At 43.0% G+C, this 15,469-nt stretch overlaps 2 protein-coding genes across 6 annotated transcripts in view; one reads left to right on the plus strand and one right to left on the minus strand.

Annotated features, from left to right (window-relative positions):
• The window catches only part of loxhd1b (lipoxygenase homology domains 1b), a 23,543-nt gene extending 19,350 nt beyond the window's left edge, over window positions 1–4,193 (plus strand). Inside the window, 4 exon segments of the mRNA XM_034595474.1 lie at window positions 176–346; window positions 483–606; window positions 859–1,041; window positions 1,122–4,193. Coding sequence (XP_034451365.1) covers window positions 176–346; window positions 483–606; window positions 859–1,041; window positions 1,122–1,602 — 959 coding nt within the window. The 3' untranslated portion in view covers window positions 1,603–4,193.
• On the minus strand, window positions 2,269–15,207 carry rnf165b (ring finger protein 165b). Of its 5 annotated transcripts, none has more exons than XM_034596996.1 (9): window positions 14,984–15,207; window positions 11,338–11,355; window positions 10,871–11,213; window positions 10,617–10,745; window positions 9,930–10,059; window positions 9,629–9,733; window positions 9,176–9,259; window positions 8,504–8,607; window positions 2,269–6,024 (listed from the first exon to the last, which is right to left on the minus strand). In XM_034596996.1, exons 1-9 carry the CDS (start codon window positions 15,042–15,044, stop codon window positions 5,907–5,909), a joined length of 1,092 nt encoding a protein of 363 aa, XP_034452887.1. In that variant the 5' UTR covers window positions 15,045–15,207; the 3' UTR covers window positions 2,269–5,906. The 5 variants fall into 5 exon arrangements, with proteins under 5 accessions (XP_034452887.1, XP_034452884.1, XP_034452885.1 ...); XM_034596993.1 differs by having other exon boundaries at window positions 9,176–9,271; window positions 14,984–15,202; XM_034596994.1 differs by having other exon boundaries at window positions 9,176–9,271; window positions 10,883–11,213; window positions 14,984–15,199.
• Between the last annotated feature and the right edge of the window lie 262 nt (window positions 15,208–15,469).

Raw genomic sequence — 15,469 nt, forward strand, 5'->3', positions numbered from 1 at the left:
TTAAGGAAACATGGAAACCTGTCGGCCTGTGCAACTTTGCATTCGGTTGCTGTGACACACAGAGGGTGCACAGCGTGTTTTCAAATTTGTTGAAGGGTGAAAATTCAGATGATTGCTTTAATAAATATTTTAGTATAGAGATGGTGAAGTTTGTTGCTGCTGCTGCTGTAAACAGGCCCTTCTCCTGGTTGGCACCTCGAGTACATTGACGTGAAAGACGAGGCCATGGACCAGACCTTCAGGTTCCCCTGCGACCGCTGGTTGGCTAAAAACGAAGACGACGGGCAGATAATGAGGGAGCTGGCCTGTGCCAACAACGACTCCATAGACCTCAGTGACAAAACCAGTGAGTTGCCACTGAAAAGTCTGTGGGCTTAATTATAAACTCTCTAATTGCCGGGGATTAATGACTTGCAGCTAATTTCAAGCATCTGCCAGATGTGACTTGATTACAGAGCGACCGTCTCTCTGCAATCCCACAGAATATGAAATTGCCACAACAACTGCGAACACAGACGGTGCCTCCACCACGGAAAACGCCTGGATCGTGTTGGAAGGAAGAAAAGCTCGTTCCAAGGAGTTTGTTCTCGAGAATAAGAAAAAGAAGTTCTTATGGTAGGTCTTCAAAGGGAGTCTAGGTGCCTCGGCTCACGGTAAAACCCTGTTATGTCGTCTTACGTAATCTCTTCTCTTTCACATGTTTTGTTTCTCTAGCCCCTTTTATCTTGTAGCTTCACTTTCTGTTCTCCGAGCCTGTGCTCTGCGGAGAGCTAATCCCATGAGACGCACAGGAGAATAGTTCTCTGGCAGACCAGTGAATTTAACTGTTCACCGTTCAGGAGCAAACTCGGCTTGTAGCTGAAACTTGTTTTTGTCCTTTCACAGCGGTGCCACCGACACATTTGAGTTCTCGTCCAAGCACGTGGGGGAGATCGCCGGCATCTGCATCGGCCACATAACGAAAGAGGGTAAAAAGGTGAAGGGTGAAGCTTTCTGGCACGTTATGGAGGTGGTGGTGACAGAAAAGGAGCTGGGGAACAAGTAAGTGGAATCTACATTTTGTTACATTAAATATCACGTTGAAGGAGTTGATTTGACTCTGAACTTTCCCTCCTGTTTAGATATTTCTTCCAGTGTGACGCACAAATCCCCTTGGCGGCCAAAAAGGACAAGTTCCTGAATTTTGAGTGTTATAAGTCCATCGAGAGCTTCGCGAGCAAAGTCCGCAACCTGGTTCCCGTCAAGTACGAAATCATCGTCATCACCGGGGATGTCAAAGGAGCCGGCACGGACGCCAACGTCTTCATCACCGTCTACGGCGTCAACGGTGACTCGGGCAAGCGTCACCTGCGGCAGAAGTTCCGCAACCTTTTCGAGCGAGGGCGGACCGACCGCTTCGTTCTGGAGATGCTGGACCTCGGGGAGCTGCTGAGGGTCAGAGTGGAGCACGACAACAGTCACTCAAACAGCAGCTGGTATTTAGAGTGCGTGGAGGTGACCAACACGGCCAACTCCGTCACAACCATCTTCCTGTGTGGGAAGTGGCTGGACCCTCACAAGGCCGACGGGCAGATTCACAGAGTGCTCTACCCCAGATACTAGCAGGACACATGGGATGAAGAGTGGGCGAGCGTTTCCTTTAGAGAGAGTTTGTTTTTTAAGGCATGTCAGATGAGCTTTGTGAGGAATAAGATTGAAACTAACAGAACTGAATGTGACTCTTTTAAAGGATAACACCTGTGTTCTTTTGTAAGTTTGTGCCAACGGTTTAGTTCGTCCCTCTACCAACCTCCGAAAAAGCCATTTGCGACAATCTTTTCTTGTACGTTAAAAATAAACAGACCGGAATATTGCCCAAAAGAGACAATCCAGCAAAACAAACATGTAGTTTTAATTTCGTTCTTTCTTTGCTCTTTGTTTTGACGCCAGTCTGCTTATTGTACATCACCTACAGGTGGAAACAGCCTATATCGTTTATTAAGTCTTTCCAATGAGTCCAGCCAGCAGAACATTCACATTTTCACAAACTGAAATTAATGCTCACAGATAAACGCTTTACAATAATGATTAATTGGGGACAAAATGGTTTTTCAACACAAACTTTATTGATAAGGATCCTTTAGATTTTATATGAATGTGACAGAGATATATTCTGAGAAGGACGCTGTGTCTAAATCATTTCAAGCAAGATTGATTAATTTTAATTGATTAATTGCATTTGAATGATTAGACCAGGATGACAAATTAAACCACACTAGATTAGTTGTCAGCATTTTAGGCAGTTTATTTGAAAAACACATACAAAAAGATCATATACAAGACAATAAATAAAAAAGAGACAGAACAGTTTGGGTTAAGCTATGCAACTTTTTGCATCATCATTAGTAATAAATACAGTACAAAATCCACCCAGAGTGAATCTAAAGATTTTCCACAATATTCACTGATCATGTTATTCTTCATTATGATTTAGCTATTGCTTTCATATTATTGATACATACTTCTACTTTTCTATAAAATACTCAAGATCATAAAACATTGCGCGGTTACAGCAAAACAGCAGTGTGTTGTACAAAGATGGCCACTTCCCTTTTTCACTGGCAGGTTAATAATCGACAATTTTTTCAGCAGCAAAGAAACATCTGAAATATTCAAGAAGGTACAGCATCATATTAAACACATCTACAGAGCTACTCCCACATACACATAGGAAAACCTGAGAAGGACATGCATTAAAAAGCTTGTGCTTTAAGTTCTACTGTTCATTCCGGTTCATCAGCTTGAGTTAATACTATGGCTACTGTCCAGTTCGCTCTGGAGTTATGGGGGTACACTGTGGAGGGCGTTGGGTAAGGCCAGTGAGAGCACGAAATGAAAGAAGAAGAATAGTAAGACCAGCCAGCGTCATTCCAATCCGATACAGGTTATAATAATTTGCAGGATTAGTATTAGTATTTTTATAAGAAATGCACACCGAAAACGTAGTTAGCTTATTATACCCAGGTGTAAAACACGCTATCTATATTGTATAACCACAGTACACCAGAAGTTTGCTCAATAAGATCAATGGCTCAAGTTAGCATGTTACATACTTCCAAAAATCCCACACAAAGCAACTGCCAGCAATACAGAAGAACGAATAATACAGCTCGTTATGTGGGTCCTAAAACAATAAGCACTAAACTGAGATCCAGATATGATTGAATATTGTGAACGTGGACGTAATAATACAAATAAACAAAACAATGAAATGTTAAAATTAGGACTGATTATGGGAAACAAAGCGCTATCATACGAGGAAAAGCAAGCAAACCGTGGAGCCGCACTAAGACAAAGGGAGCTGTACCCCGCCATCTGCTTTGAATCAAAGCAGGGACGATGTTTAAACAATAAAAATAAATCATTCAGACGTAAATATCACGAGATGACATGAATGGAATGTAATCCAGATCAACAGCACCATGCTGGCTAGTAAATGTGTCGGGAAACTCCCCCCCCAGGTCAATTTTTCAACAATTTTCTTTTTTTCCTCCTTTGAAAAAGAAAACACAGACGGCATGCAAAAGCATCCCCACCGACCAATGCATAATGAGGTATTCTTTTTTTTTATATTTTGTGTTATTTTAAATAAATATATTGATTAAATTGCAAAGTTATGAGATAGAGACATTAAATATTCCACCACAATAGCTAGCTAGCTACAGTTAGTAATAAATAATGATTGTTAAATACTTAAGGCATCTTTAATCACAGCATTCTATGTGAACTAGCGAACCTCCATTTTTCATCCATCTGTAGTTTTTTGGATGGAGGTCTCATACAAAAAGGAAAGAAAAAAAAGCAACACAAACAGTCAAGTTACCCTCCAATAATACACAAGGAAGCATGAAAATACTTGAAACTGAGAAGAAACACAAACTCTAGGACAAGAAGAACCCACATCACCAAACCAAAAAATCAGGCAACTCCATATTATAGTGCATTTACAAAACACAAGCTACATTAGAACAACAATAAATATGTTTTTGCAGCATTGCAGCCTTTTCTTCACTATGGTTAAAATGGACAAGGACTCGGCATATTAGTACCATGTCCAAATTGGCATGTGAGCAAAAAGAATACAAGTAATAAGAAAAAACAAATAAAGAAATGGCAACAAAAAAAAAAGAAAAAACTCAAATCGACAATTGAAATAAATGTTAAGAACAATTGTTTGGTATTTTTCAAATGGATGGCTTTTTCTCCCTTTCACCCTCCTTCAAGTGGACTACGCCGACATGGTTCATGCATGATATAGAGAAAACGGCTTCTATCACCGAACATATCACAGTTGTTCTAGCAATACCGTACACGACTACCATGGGAGAGGGGGGGCTGTGGGGACAATCATACACATTCTAGCACATATCACAGGCAAACTAGTTTGTATTTTTCCCTGTAACACCAGACACAGTCTTTTTATTAAACAGTGGGAGCAACTTAGATTTGAAATGAAAGGAGCCGATACACAACAGAGGCAATTCGCCGCATATAAGAAATCACATGTGCTTGTTCGATAGGCAATAAGGTTCCGGTAATAGGTGACACAAATGTCTGATTTTATTCACTCTGATGGCAAGACTCAGGCACTGCATCCTCAAGCCCATGCCGGCCTCTCATGACCACGATCATGCCGTGAGCAAGGCAACACAGAGGAGTTGCTGTTAGACACGGACCCACCGAGCAGCTCTTTGAATCCTAATCGTAGACACTAGGAGAGAAATGCTACATTTGTCCGAGATCTGTGTCTAAGGGCAACTTTGGTCTAAACTCGGGAGAGGGAGGGAGGGGAAGGGTGGTGGGGGGGGCGCGGGGTGCATTCTCGTTCCTCCTCTATGAATGAGTGGGATCGTCAGAGTCATAGTATACGCTTCACATGCACAGACACAGTCCCTGTTTCTACTGCTCCACAATATTAACGACACAGCCCAAGCCTGCCAGACAGCATGCACATCTGAGGCCTCCGCTCTAGATTATAGAGGCCCCGACTACGACACTACACAGATCACTGGAAGCCATGCCTGCAGTTAGCGGGTTTAGCATCAAACTCTGATGGCGTCCACCAACCGTTAATCCAAAACCGTGTTGGACGAGAACGAGGGATTTTTGGCCTTTTTACACAACTAGCTCTTCCTGTCGTTGCCTATGATTGAACGCGCGTGAGTGTTCTCACCGTCAGAGCTGCATTCACCCTCTCTGTTCTGTAGGTTTATTTTTGCACAAACATATTTCTCAAAAGGCTTTTTGCTTGCTACACAACACTGTTACTCTGTAAATACTTATTCAGTACTATACTCCATTACACCACAAGCATTCAGCTACAAGAGTTCACACCAAACAACCTCATGCTAATCATTTGATAATATTCTGTACAGATGTGCTGAGGGCTTGGGCAGAGTGCAGCTTAAAGGATTTTTCACAGGCCTGGGGGGGGGGAAGGGTTTAGATGTTGTGGCAGAGACATGGCCTTAATACACCACACTGAGCTGGGGAGGTTGGTGGTCAGTGTCCTCTCTCTCTCTCTCTGTGTGGCTGTATGGAGAAATGTACACAGGGTACACTGACAGAATCGTGTGAAGCCTCAGCACATCTGTCCATACGTGTCCGCTGCTACGTTTACATCCAGCAAAGTTCCATTCAACCAACCTTCAGTCCAGCCGCCGATCTGTGCGTCAACCCCCTGTCCCTCGTTGTGTTGTAGGTGAGTGTGCTTTGTTGATCCCTCTGTCCCGGCCGTCTCAGGAGGCGGGCTCGTGGAGTGATGCAGAGGGGGAAGAGGGGTGTTTGGCAGAGCTTTTCCCCCCAGACAGGAGGCAATGGAGAATTCACAAGACCAGATCCGAAGCTGCGGGAGTCGACAGGAGCCATCAACTGTCGGGGGTCAGCTGGGTCTCAATGTCTACTCTGCAGATGGGGCATTTCCTGCTGGTGCCCAGCCACTGGTCCACGCACGCCTGGTGGAAGAGGTGCATGCAGGGTAATCTCCTGCGGACACAGAGGAGACACGGTTAGGATTAAAAAAATAATTAATTTTGTACAAATCATAGAAACAAGTTCTAGCTGCTGCCTGCTTTGTATTTGAGTTTCTAGTATCTGAAATTTCTTGGACAAATCGGCAAAGATATTTTTTTCCTTCTGGTTTTTTTCTACTTTTTTATTATTTATAGTTATAACAAAATTTAATGCCTATTTTTTATGATATGTATGTCAGACATTGAGCGTCACCTCAGTGTTCATAAAGAGTGAAAACTGTGGAAATGATTCTGATAGTTATATACTATAAACACTGTAATAAATAACATAACTAAGAACGGTTCTAACAGCTGGATGTAACTGAGGTGGCTACTCAAGTCAAGTTAAGTTAAAAAGCACATGCAACCTGCCGTAAAATAAAATAACAGAGAAATAAAATATAACACGGTGAGAGCCAAGTTGAAGCCTTGAACTGGTTGATGAGCATGTGATTTAATGGCTCCTGTCGTGTTAAGTATCCAGATTGTGTCTGGAATAGACCCAGATGTCTGCCTGTGGTTCACATTTGGCATCAGACTGCGTCTCAAGTGACCTCTTGTGATCACGTTTCGCGTCACAGCTCACATCTGATTTTATCTGTGGGGAAACTGTGACTGCTGCTAAAAAATGCACTGCTCGACTTGACAATACTGTTAGCAAGAGAATTCCAGGCTATTTAATGAGGACTCCACATATTGGTGCTCTAGGAACATGTTTGCATTCATTCTACAGTTCATATGTCAACATGAGCCCTGTGATCTGAGTCTGTCTGTTGTTAAAAATTGCTTTAATCAACCAGTAAGAAAAAAAAGTCCAATTAAAAAGTCAACAGTTATAAAATATCTCAGATGTCCCTAACCCTTTTCTTAACATGTCACTCTGAGTTCAGATTACCTTGAACGCATCACAGGACACTTGTCTGGTTCACGTTACTTTATAAATCAGATTGTTTCAACTTCACACACATTCTATATTTTCTCTTTGGTGAGTGTGTGTCCTGAATGCAATAATAATCACCTACGATTTGTGTCCAAAGATATGTGCTCTTCATACATTTACTTATTTTAATTCTAAGTCAAAGCAGGCACGATTACTGAATGATCAGGAGACCGGAGAGTTTATGGATTCAGAACGTAACAGGCTGAATAAACATATTCTACAAGCTCATAATTAGAAATGCAGCTTTCCTCTGAACAGGACCCAACTCTTAAAATATCACGGGACTAGAAACACCCAACCCTGGAAATGATTTCACCTACTTTATTTATTCATGACTGTTTTTTTCTTTCTCAGAAAATAAAAATTAACTTGCTCTGTCACTTTGCCAGTTTGACAGATCACAACACTGGACACACATCATAAGATTTGTGAAATGCTAATGTTGTCTTCAGAGAGAGTTGTTATTTTTTTTAAGATGAGGTGCTGGAAGAAATCCTGTGATCGGATTTTTGGACCTGATGCTTTGAACTGACTTGGCAGAACCAATTTATGGTTAAAAACTGATTCAACTCTATGGCTGTGAATCCATTCTGAAGCACTGCTATAGGAAATGTGTGTTTCTCTCAGGTCCAGTGTGAGTGTGTATGTGTGTATGTGTACGTGGAGCTGTTCCCAAACAACCTTAAGAGCAACAACACTGTATCTCCATCGACTGCATTGTGTAGTTCCCAAACCGAGCAAATGAGACACTGCTTTATCTCCATCTCAGGAATTTTCACGCTGATCTAAAAACTCACCACGCAAAAGAACATAAGGAGGATGATCCAGTGATTACCAACAAACTGAGCTCTGAAATAACACGGCAGTTCATCCAAATGTTTTCAGCTAAACAACACAACCTGCCAACCTCATGGTGGACGGAAAGTCAGGGACGTCTCGTCTGGAAACCGTATATATATATATGTGTATCTGTACCGAACTTCATGGCAATCCAATAGTTTCAAGATATTTTTATAAAATCCCAAAAGAAAAAGAAAAGTCTCGATCGCCAAGGTCACAAGCATGTTCCTATGGAGACTAGGGCTGGGTGATTAACAATAAAGATAATTATCGCGAAATAACTTTTCCTCGTTAGAAATAAAGACATGGTCGATACAACGTTGATAGAACTTATTCCATCCATGTTTTGACAGACAACACGAACAGCCAACGATAATGAGAACAGCATAACCAATCATGTGGCTGGAATAGAGTTACAGCCACGCACACAACAGACTGTGGGAGTAATAGACAAATTATTAAATAAAGTGGGGAAAGATCTGGATCAACCCATCTATCTGGATCCAGTCCAAAAGTTAATGGGTTCTTCCTGAGGTCATTCTCCACCCTTCCACAACATAACAGAGTAAACACATCCCCAAGCCGACAACAAATGATATGTACAGCTATCATGTTCACATTTGCATAACCCCCTATTGAAAAAGCGGTTAAATAAATAAATGTGCGGTTGTACCTGACGTCCTCTCTGTCCTCCAGCATCGACAGACAGATGGTGCACTTCTCATCTGTGTCCAGCTCCTCATCATCCAGACACATCTTCAGGTCCTGGGGTATTCTCTGCAGCGAGCAAAGCAAACACACTTCAGTTATCACAGCGTGTCGTGCAGCTGCGTGCTATGTTTTTGCCATAGGTGGCTCTGAGTCGGCCAGGAAACGAGGAAAGGAGTCCCCTAATCATGCTTCTCAGAAAGAGAGAGAGACAATAAGACATCAGATGGAAAAGTCTCAATTACTTCCCCTCACTCACAGTGCACTAAATGATCTGACACTCCTTCCAGAGAATTTGGGTCATATTCAGTGCCGACGCTTCTTTAAATTCATTCCACGCACATATCTGCAGACAACTGCATGAGTCATCGCTCGCCTCAAATTGTGCATGCCGCAGACCTGTCTCACTAATCTGCCAACGGAAATGAGTTTGACCTTTGAACTGCTGCAAGACTCCTGATCCCCTCCCAACCCTCGTCTTCACTGCTTGATCCTCTCCACCCAGTGCTGACCTTTTACATTCCTCTCTTTTCTCTTGGTTTAACTTATTTCTCGTCCAATTCTTCCTCTATACCACTCCATATCAAATCGGTCTTCCTCTCAGCGTGAAGGTATTATACCTGGGGGACTATTTTACCTTTTTGTACTTATGGGGGAAAGTGAATCTCTCTATGGTAGTCTGGACCGCTCCACGATTGACACTGCCCAGTCGGTCCTCCAGCTGCAGAAGCTCCTAAAAAAGGAGACCATTTGTGAATGTCTTGTTTTAATTCTGACTAAAAGTGCAAATGCCTGCAGAGTAAAACAGAATTGGCATTTGCAATCAAACATGCGAATATATTGATATAAGTTAGTGGTTCAAGGATCCGGAGAGCGCCTCTTAGAAAATAATAGCATCTTGTTCAAATGAAAACAAATGTCATGAAATTGAAGACAGCTGGGCCATTAAAGGCATCTGGAACACAGAGTAGCTGGAAACAAGACAATCAGTTACACACTCAAGCCTGTCCAGCACATTGGTCACAAAGAGCGCGGTGATAAATTAGTGTTGACTGGTGCGTCTGCTACGGAGCGGACAGATAGCACAAACCTCGTAGCTCTCTCTAACTGCAGACGCGTGGCGGGAGGGGTTGAGGCTCTGCAGAGCCAGCAAGTGCAGCTGGGGATATGGGTAGTTTCTGATCTCATGGACAACCTGGGAGATGACAGATAAAAGAACCTTGTGTCAGCTCTGCAGCAGTAATCAGGAAGGAGAAAAAAAAACCCCCCACAGGATAACAGGTCATCCCCGGTTGCTGGGTATCGAGATTAATCTCAGACAACCGGAGGAGAGTCGGTGCGAGTTCACCGAGGCGAGCAGGACTGATTGTAGTGAGGAAGAGGAGGCTCACCACTTGCGTTGAGGCATTGTTTCTAGGGAAGTGGTGCATCCTAGGAGAGGTCAGGTAGTGCTGATAGTGCTGTGGCAGTGGATGGATGTGATACTGGTGGGGCGGCAGTCCAGCATCGACACTTAGATCCCTGCACAGAAACCGAAAATCAGGTCAGTCATTTACACACTAGTCATTATTTACCGCGCATCTGTCAAATTGTCATTTGTTAGCAGAGCAGCAGCAACCCCAGTATTACTCAGCCCGGTGATTCCCAACCAGGGATATTTTTATCGCAGGGGTACTTCTGCACAAACTCTGATTTACGTGAAAAGATTGTGGACTAAAATCTGAATCTTTCATTCAAATTCAAACAAAATGAACATTTATTACAGTGTATATTTCCAAATTTAGTCTCTAATAAGAGTTGATTCGCTTTGGGCTTTTTCAACTTGGTATTAAACCCGTTTAGTGTGTGACGGCAGGCTGATGGTGCAGTAATACCAAAGCAAAATGAAAGAAAAACATATCTTGTCCAAATTAATCAGTAGTGTGAAAGTATGAATTAGTATTAAATTATTTGGTGTTATTTAATAAGAATTCTATTATGACATCTGAAATTACACCATGTTTTTCTCACAAATTAAAAGAAATAGCTGTTTGCCGCTGTGGCACTATGTTCTGTATTATCCAAGGTATACTTCTTACCAGTCTGTGCCCTCGGCCAGGTAACGGGGCTGCTGCACCACAGGCTGAGGGGGCACATGAAGAGGCGGAACAAACTCGTACCCAGGCCGTAATCTGTGGGGCTGGTGAGGAACTCTCTCTGGGGTGCGTCTACTGACAAAAATAACCAAGTATTTGAAGATATCCTTTTGTTTTACCCAGAGGAAACAGTAAATATGAAGCTACGCAACTGATCCACTCGAACCAACACTTGTACAGTATATTTCCCTGCCAACCTGTGTGGATACCTGGAGGGTGGCAGGATGTGTCGGTGCTGGGCCTCAAGGATCTGCTGCTGGAGGAGGTATTGCTGGTGTAATGCCTGAGGTAGGAAGGGAGGGGCGGGGATGTCCTGGAACTGGGGAGTGGGCAGGGAATTAAGGGACGGGTGGAGCTGAGGGCCATGCTGGTGGCCGGGAGGGGCCAAGTGGGGGTTAATGCCTGACTGTGGCTGCCCTGGGTGGGGCATGGGGAAGTCCATGGTCAGCGGGGCCTGAGGACCTAACTGGAAGTGCCGGCAAGAGGTAGCATGGCTGTGCTGCTGCTGCTGCTGTTGCTGTTGCCGGTTGAAATGGGATCCTGTGGAGGATAAGGAGAAGTTGTCAAGCACCCGAGGGGAAGAGATTAGCTGGAATTAATTGTGGGTGAAATGTGGTGTCACTGTGTGTGTGATATAGCATGTTAATGAAGCCCTACCTCTTACCTAGGGTGAAAAATACTTCTGTGGGGGTGGGAAAATGATGGTTACCACAAGTACCATGAGCATGACAACCATTTTCGGTCCTGCACACACAACGTGAGCTTTTTCATTTTCTTTAATTGCATTGCCGACCTCTGGAGTGACTCCTGGTCTTCTGAGTCACAGACTAGCGGACTGGATCAGAACAGATGAAATCTACCAGATCTTCAACGCAGCTCAGTTCTTAGCATTTCTGCAGCTGAGTGTGGGTCAATGCTCTCCTGCAAGTTAACCCTTAGTACCTTAGATTTACTTTACATTAAACTGTTTAGATGCCAAGCTTCTATCTATTCAACATTAAAGACTAATTCCTTCATTCTTAAAAATTAAACCAGACAATACAATCACACTGTTAAACGTGTGTGTTTCAGTAAGATCGACCGTCTCTTTGTGCCTTACACTTACAGTAAAGCTCGACAAGTTCTTCTGCCATATGAACATTCAGGATCTAGAGGAAATAGCTTGAATGCTTTTTAACTCCCTCCAACCACAGCTATTTGGCAACAGCGCCGAACAGACTGCTGTCAAGACTCAACAGGGAGAAAAGGACAGGCTAGCTTGTGCTGTGGTGCAATGTGGTATTAATACTGTGCTTTGGCTGAAACAGACCGTTTTGATTATGGAAGGACTGAGACACTATAGTAACAAATTTAACTTTGATTAGAAACCTTTGAGGAAACCCAGGCCAAAAAAGAGCCATAGTGGGCCTCCAGCGGAGCAGGACTCAACCCAACTGTGCTCTGTTAAGTCCATTTGGCAGAAAGCGAAGGAGTGAATTTTACAGAAACCTGCCAGTTAAGAGATTAAAATTGTGCAAGACGCTAAATTCCAGTACGGTTTGAGTTTAATCTGCCTTGACAGTGTAAAAGACATGACGAATTTTGATGTAAACAGTGGAATTTTCTTTTTTTTCCTTCTAAAAATCATGAGGATATAGGCAAAGTCTACATTGCATTTACTTGGAGTACGCTTGAGAAAGGCAGTATGAGTTCAAAAACACGCCCACGAGAGGTAAACCGTGCAGCTTTCCCTCAAAATGTACAGGTTAAAAGGAGGTCGCCGGTGTGAAGCCGGGCAGACATCGGATGACCTTGCTGCCGTGGGTCAAAGGCTCAAGTCTAGACTTTAAATAGCACACTGCGTTTTCAAGCATCTCAGTGAAAAACGATCACCATGAATGACAGCAGATAGACTCATTCAGGCCCTGTGATGGAGGAAGCGTGGAAATCGTCTATCTTTGTCACAGCGGGAGAGGAGGTGGGTGGGGGGGTGGAGAGGGGGCAGGTAGGGACAGGGGAGAGGGAGGACAATAAATGGAAATCAGCAAGAAGCACACTGAAGGTTAGGAAAAACACTATATTCTTTATTGAAAAATATTAGTATATGTGGATTTTGTGTTTTCTTTCCTGTTTTTTGCTTATAATAATAATAGTATAATTTCATGCAACAAAAATAAACAACATAGACTGAAGGCAAGGCCCACCATGCTCCATATAGGGTTAAAAAGAACAAAAGCGGCATCCAATGAGCAGACGTGTTTGCTACAGCACATGATTTCAGTACAGCAGGGTACATCTTTACTACAGAAAGATTACATTGGATTTTCACTAGTCAATGTAGAAAAACAAAAAAATTATGAATCATAAAATGTGATCATGCATTGAAAGTACTATTACCAGAACAAAAGGTAAAGAGAGACCACAACCAAACAATAAAAGACGTTATTACTAATAGAGGATCTCTGTTTTTTTTTAGCAGTGCAGGAAAATAGGCATCCCTGTGAAATGGATAGCATTTTGGCCGTATGTTAGTGGGGGAAAATAAGGAAGTGATGAACCACCAGTGAGCATGTTTTGATTGCTTGAATGTTTAGTTTCATTTGCCCATTAGACGGCAAACAGCCCTGACAATTCAGTGTGATTCGAAGCTTGAAATTTGCAAAGGGAACAAAAAGGATTACACAAAAATGGAGACAGTTATGGCAGGTTGTTGTGTGCAGGTGCAGTGTACCTTTACAGTCATTGCAAGTGATCACGTCACAGCGTTTGCTGCAATGTTTTAACAACAACAAACATGGCATGCATGTGGGTTCAAATTCGCATGCGCTGTTATTTATTTTTTTTAATTAGAGGGTCTTCTTTTTTTTGTTGTTAAATCACGTACATTGCACCTTGTGTGAAGAGAAAGGAGGATGAGCCGAATTCTGGTGTTCAACGATGCAGTGCGGTGTTTGAGATCATGCAAAATGTATCCACTTTACAGGAATTTACAGCATGTTGTCTATCAAGACTGGATGGGAGGTACACAATGACATTCAACTGATATCTAAAAAAAAGGATCTAAAATGTTAACTCAGTGCTACAGCAATTTGACAAGAAAAAAGACAAAAAAGGTGCTCTGGTCTAGGTGTTAGCGATTGTTTTAGCTCAACATGGAAAGTCTATGGCTGAGTACATCTTGGGAGGGAGGGAGGGGGGTGCTTTGTTTTTTGTGTTTTGAATACCAATGTCGTCTTCTGATGGAAAGAGGAAATGAAGAAGGGATTCACAATACAGCTAAATGCAGAGAACAGGCAGAGGCCACGCCACACCACACAGCAGCAGATGATCATTAGCTACACAATGGGGGGGACGACAAAGATCTGATAAATGCAGAATGTAGAGCCAGCCTCCATACTATGAAACAGGGAAATAAGAACAGAAATAAAAGCACAATGAAATCACTGAGGCCACTGTTATGAAATTAATGTTACACTGTAGCTTTATCATTGTTTTATCTGGTTTAGTTGTTTTTTTTTTGGTTTTGTTTTGTTGTTGTTGCTGCTGCAATTCGTCAGCTCCAAACAAACAGCTGCTGAATTGCCAATTAGCAAAAGAAAAAGAAAAAGAGGGCGAGTGATGCTTTGATGGATCGGGAGGTTCCACGCTTCCCTGTGGGGCTAATTGACCGTGTATCGGGGGGGAGTCTACGGGCCGATCGACGCGGAGAACACCGAGTGAAACCCCGGTGTGCAAGGAGAGAAAGAGAAAAACCGACGAGCGATAGCAGGAGCAGATGATCTTCAAATGACATCATCCGCGCTCAGATAAGCTGACTGGCTGGAGAGGCTACGTCTATTTTGCGGTATTTTTTTTTTTGCAGAGCAAATACGACTGGAGGGGGTTGGAGGTGCCAACCGTGCCCCGTGATGTGAATTAGAACAAACACAAATAAAATGCGTCTCGAATTGATATCTGTTGTTCATTTGAGGGAAGGGTGTGAGGGGGGGGGGGATTTGACCGCATGTGTGAATCCTTTGTGAGAGATGTTTCCGCTCCAAGACATAGCCTGAGCCAAGGAGCCAGTTAGCTTACCCTTTAGCGTTGGTTTTTGCTTATTAATTAGCCGCGATCGCACAAGATAAACTCGATGGTTCGGTAGTTCGCGTTAACCTTAAATCAACACGGGCTAAATAAAAGTCACGTTCGCGAATCATCCGACCGCTATTTCCGAGCGAGCTAACGCGAGCTAACCAAGCGGCTAAGCTCCGGCTAGCTAGCCAGCAGCTGCAGTGAATATTAAGATAAACAGGGCACATGTTTTGGGATCGATATGAATATTAATACCGTACCTCTGTTTCTTACGGAGCCGAATACGGGTAGAACCAGGTATCCGACATGCACTAACACCATCCTGGGATCCGTATCTCAAGGTTCCGCTGGGTTATTCGGAGAGACAGAGAAGTATGAGCCCATGCGGATCTACATTCAGGCGGCTGCTTGTTGCTGGAGAACCGAGCGGATCGACTGTCTGACTCTGACAAAAGCAGACGTGTCGTGCGGTGTCCGCGGCTGTAGGGGGCGATGTGGCGACGCTGCGAGTCTCCACACTGACCTCGAAGAACAATGAAGTCACCGTGAAAAGTTGTTCTGTGTTTGGATTTTTAATTTTTTTTTTAGTGAGGATTGAGAAATGATCACATGCAAAAGTCCGAATGGTTGTTATTGACGTTTTGACGTTTGAGCAGCTCAAGTTCAGTCAATGTCATTTAGTAACAAAGGTTATTGAAATCTCAGAGGTCACGGAAAACTGCAAATCCAAATTATTAAACTTTCAG

Source organism: Hippoglossus hippoglossus, chromosome 9 (assembly GCF_009819705.1).
Source record: "Hippoglossus hippoglossus isolate fHipHip1 chromosome 9, fHipHip1.pri, whole genome shotgun sequence".
Taxonomy (NCBI): domain Eukaryota; kingdom Metazoa; phylum Chordata; class Actinopteri; order Pleuronectiformes; family Pleuronectidae; genus Hippoglossus; species Hippoglossus hippoglossus.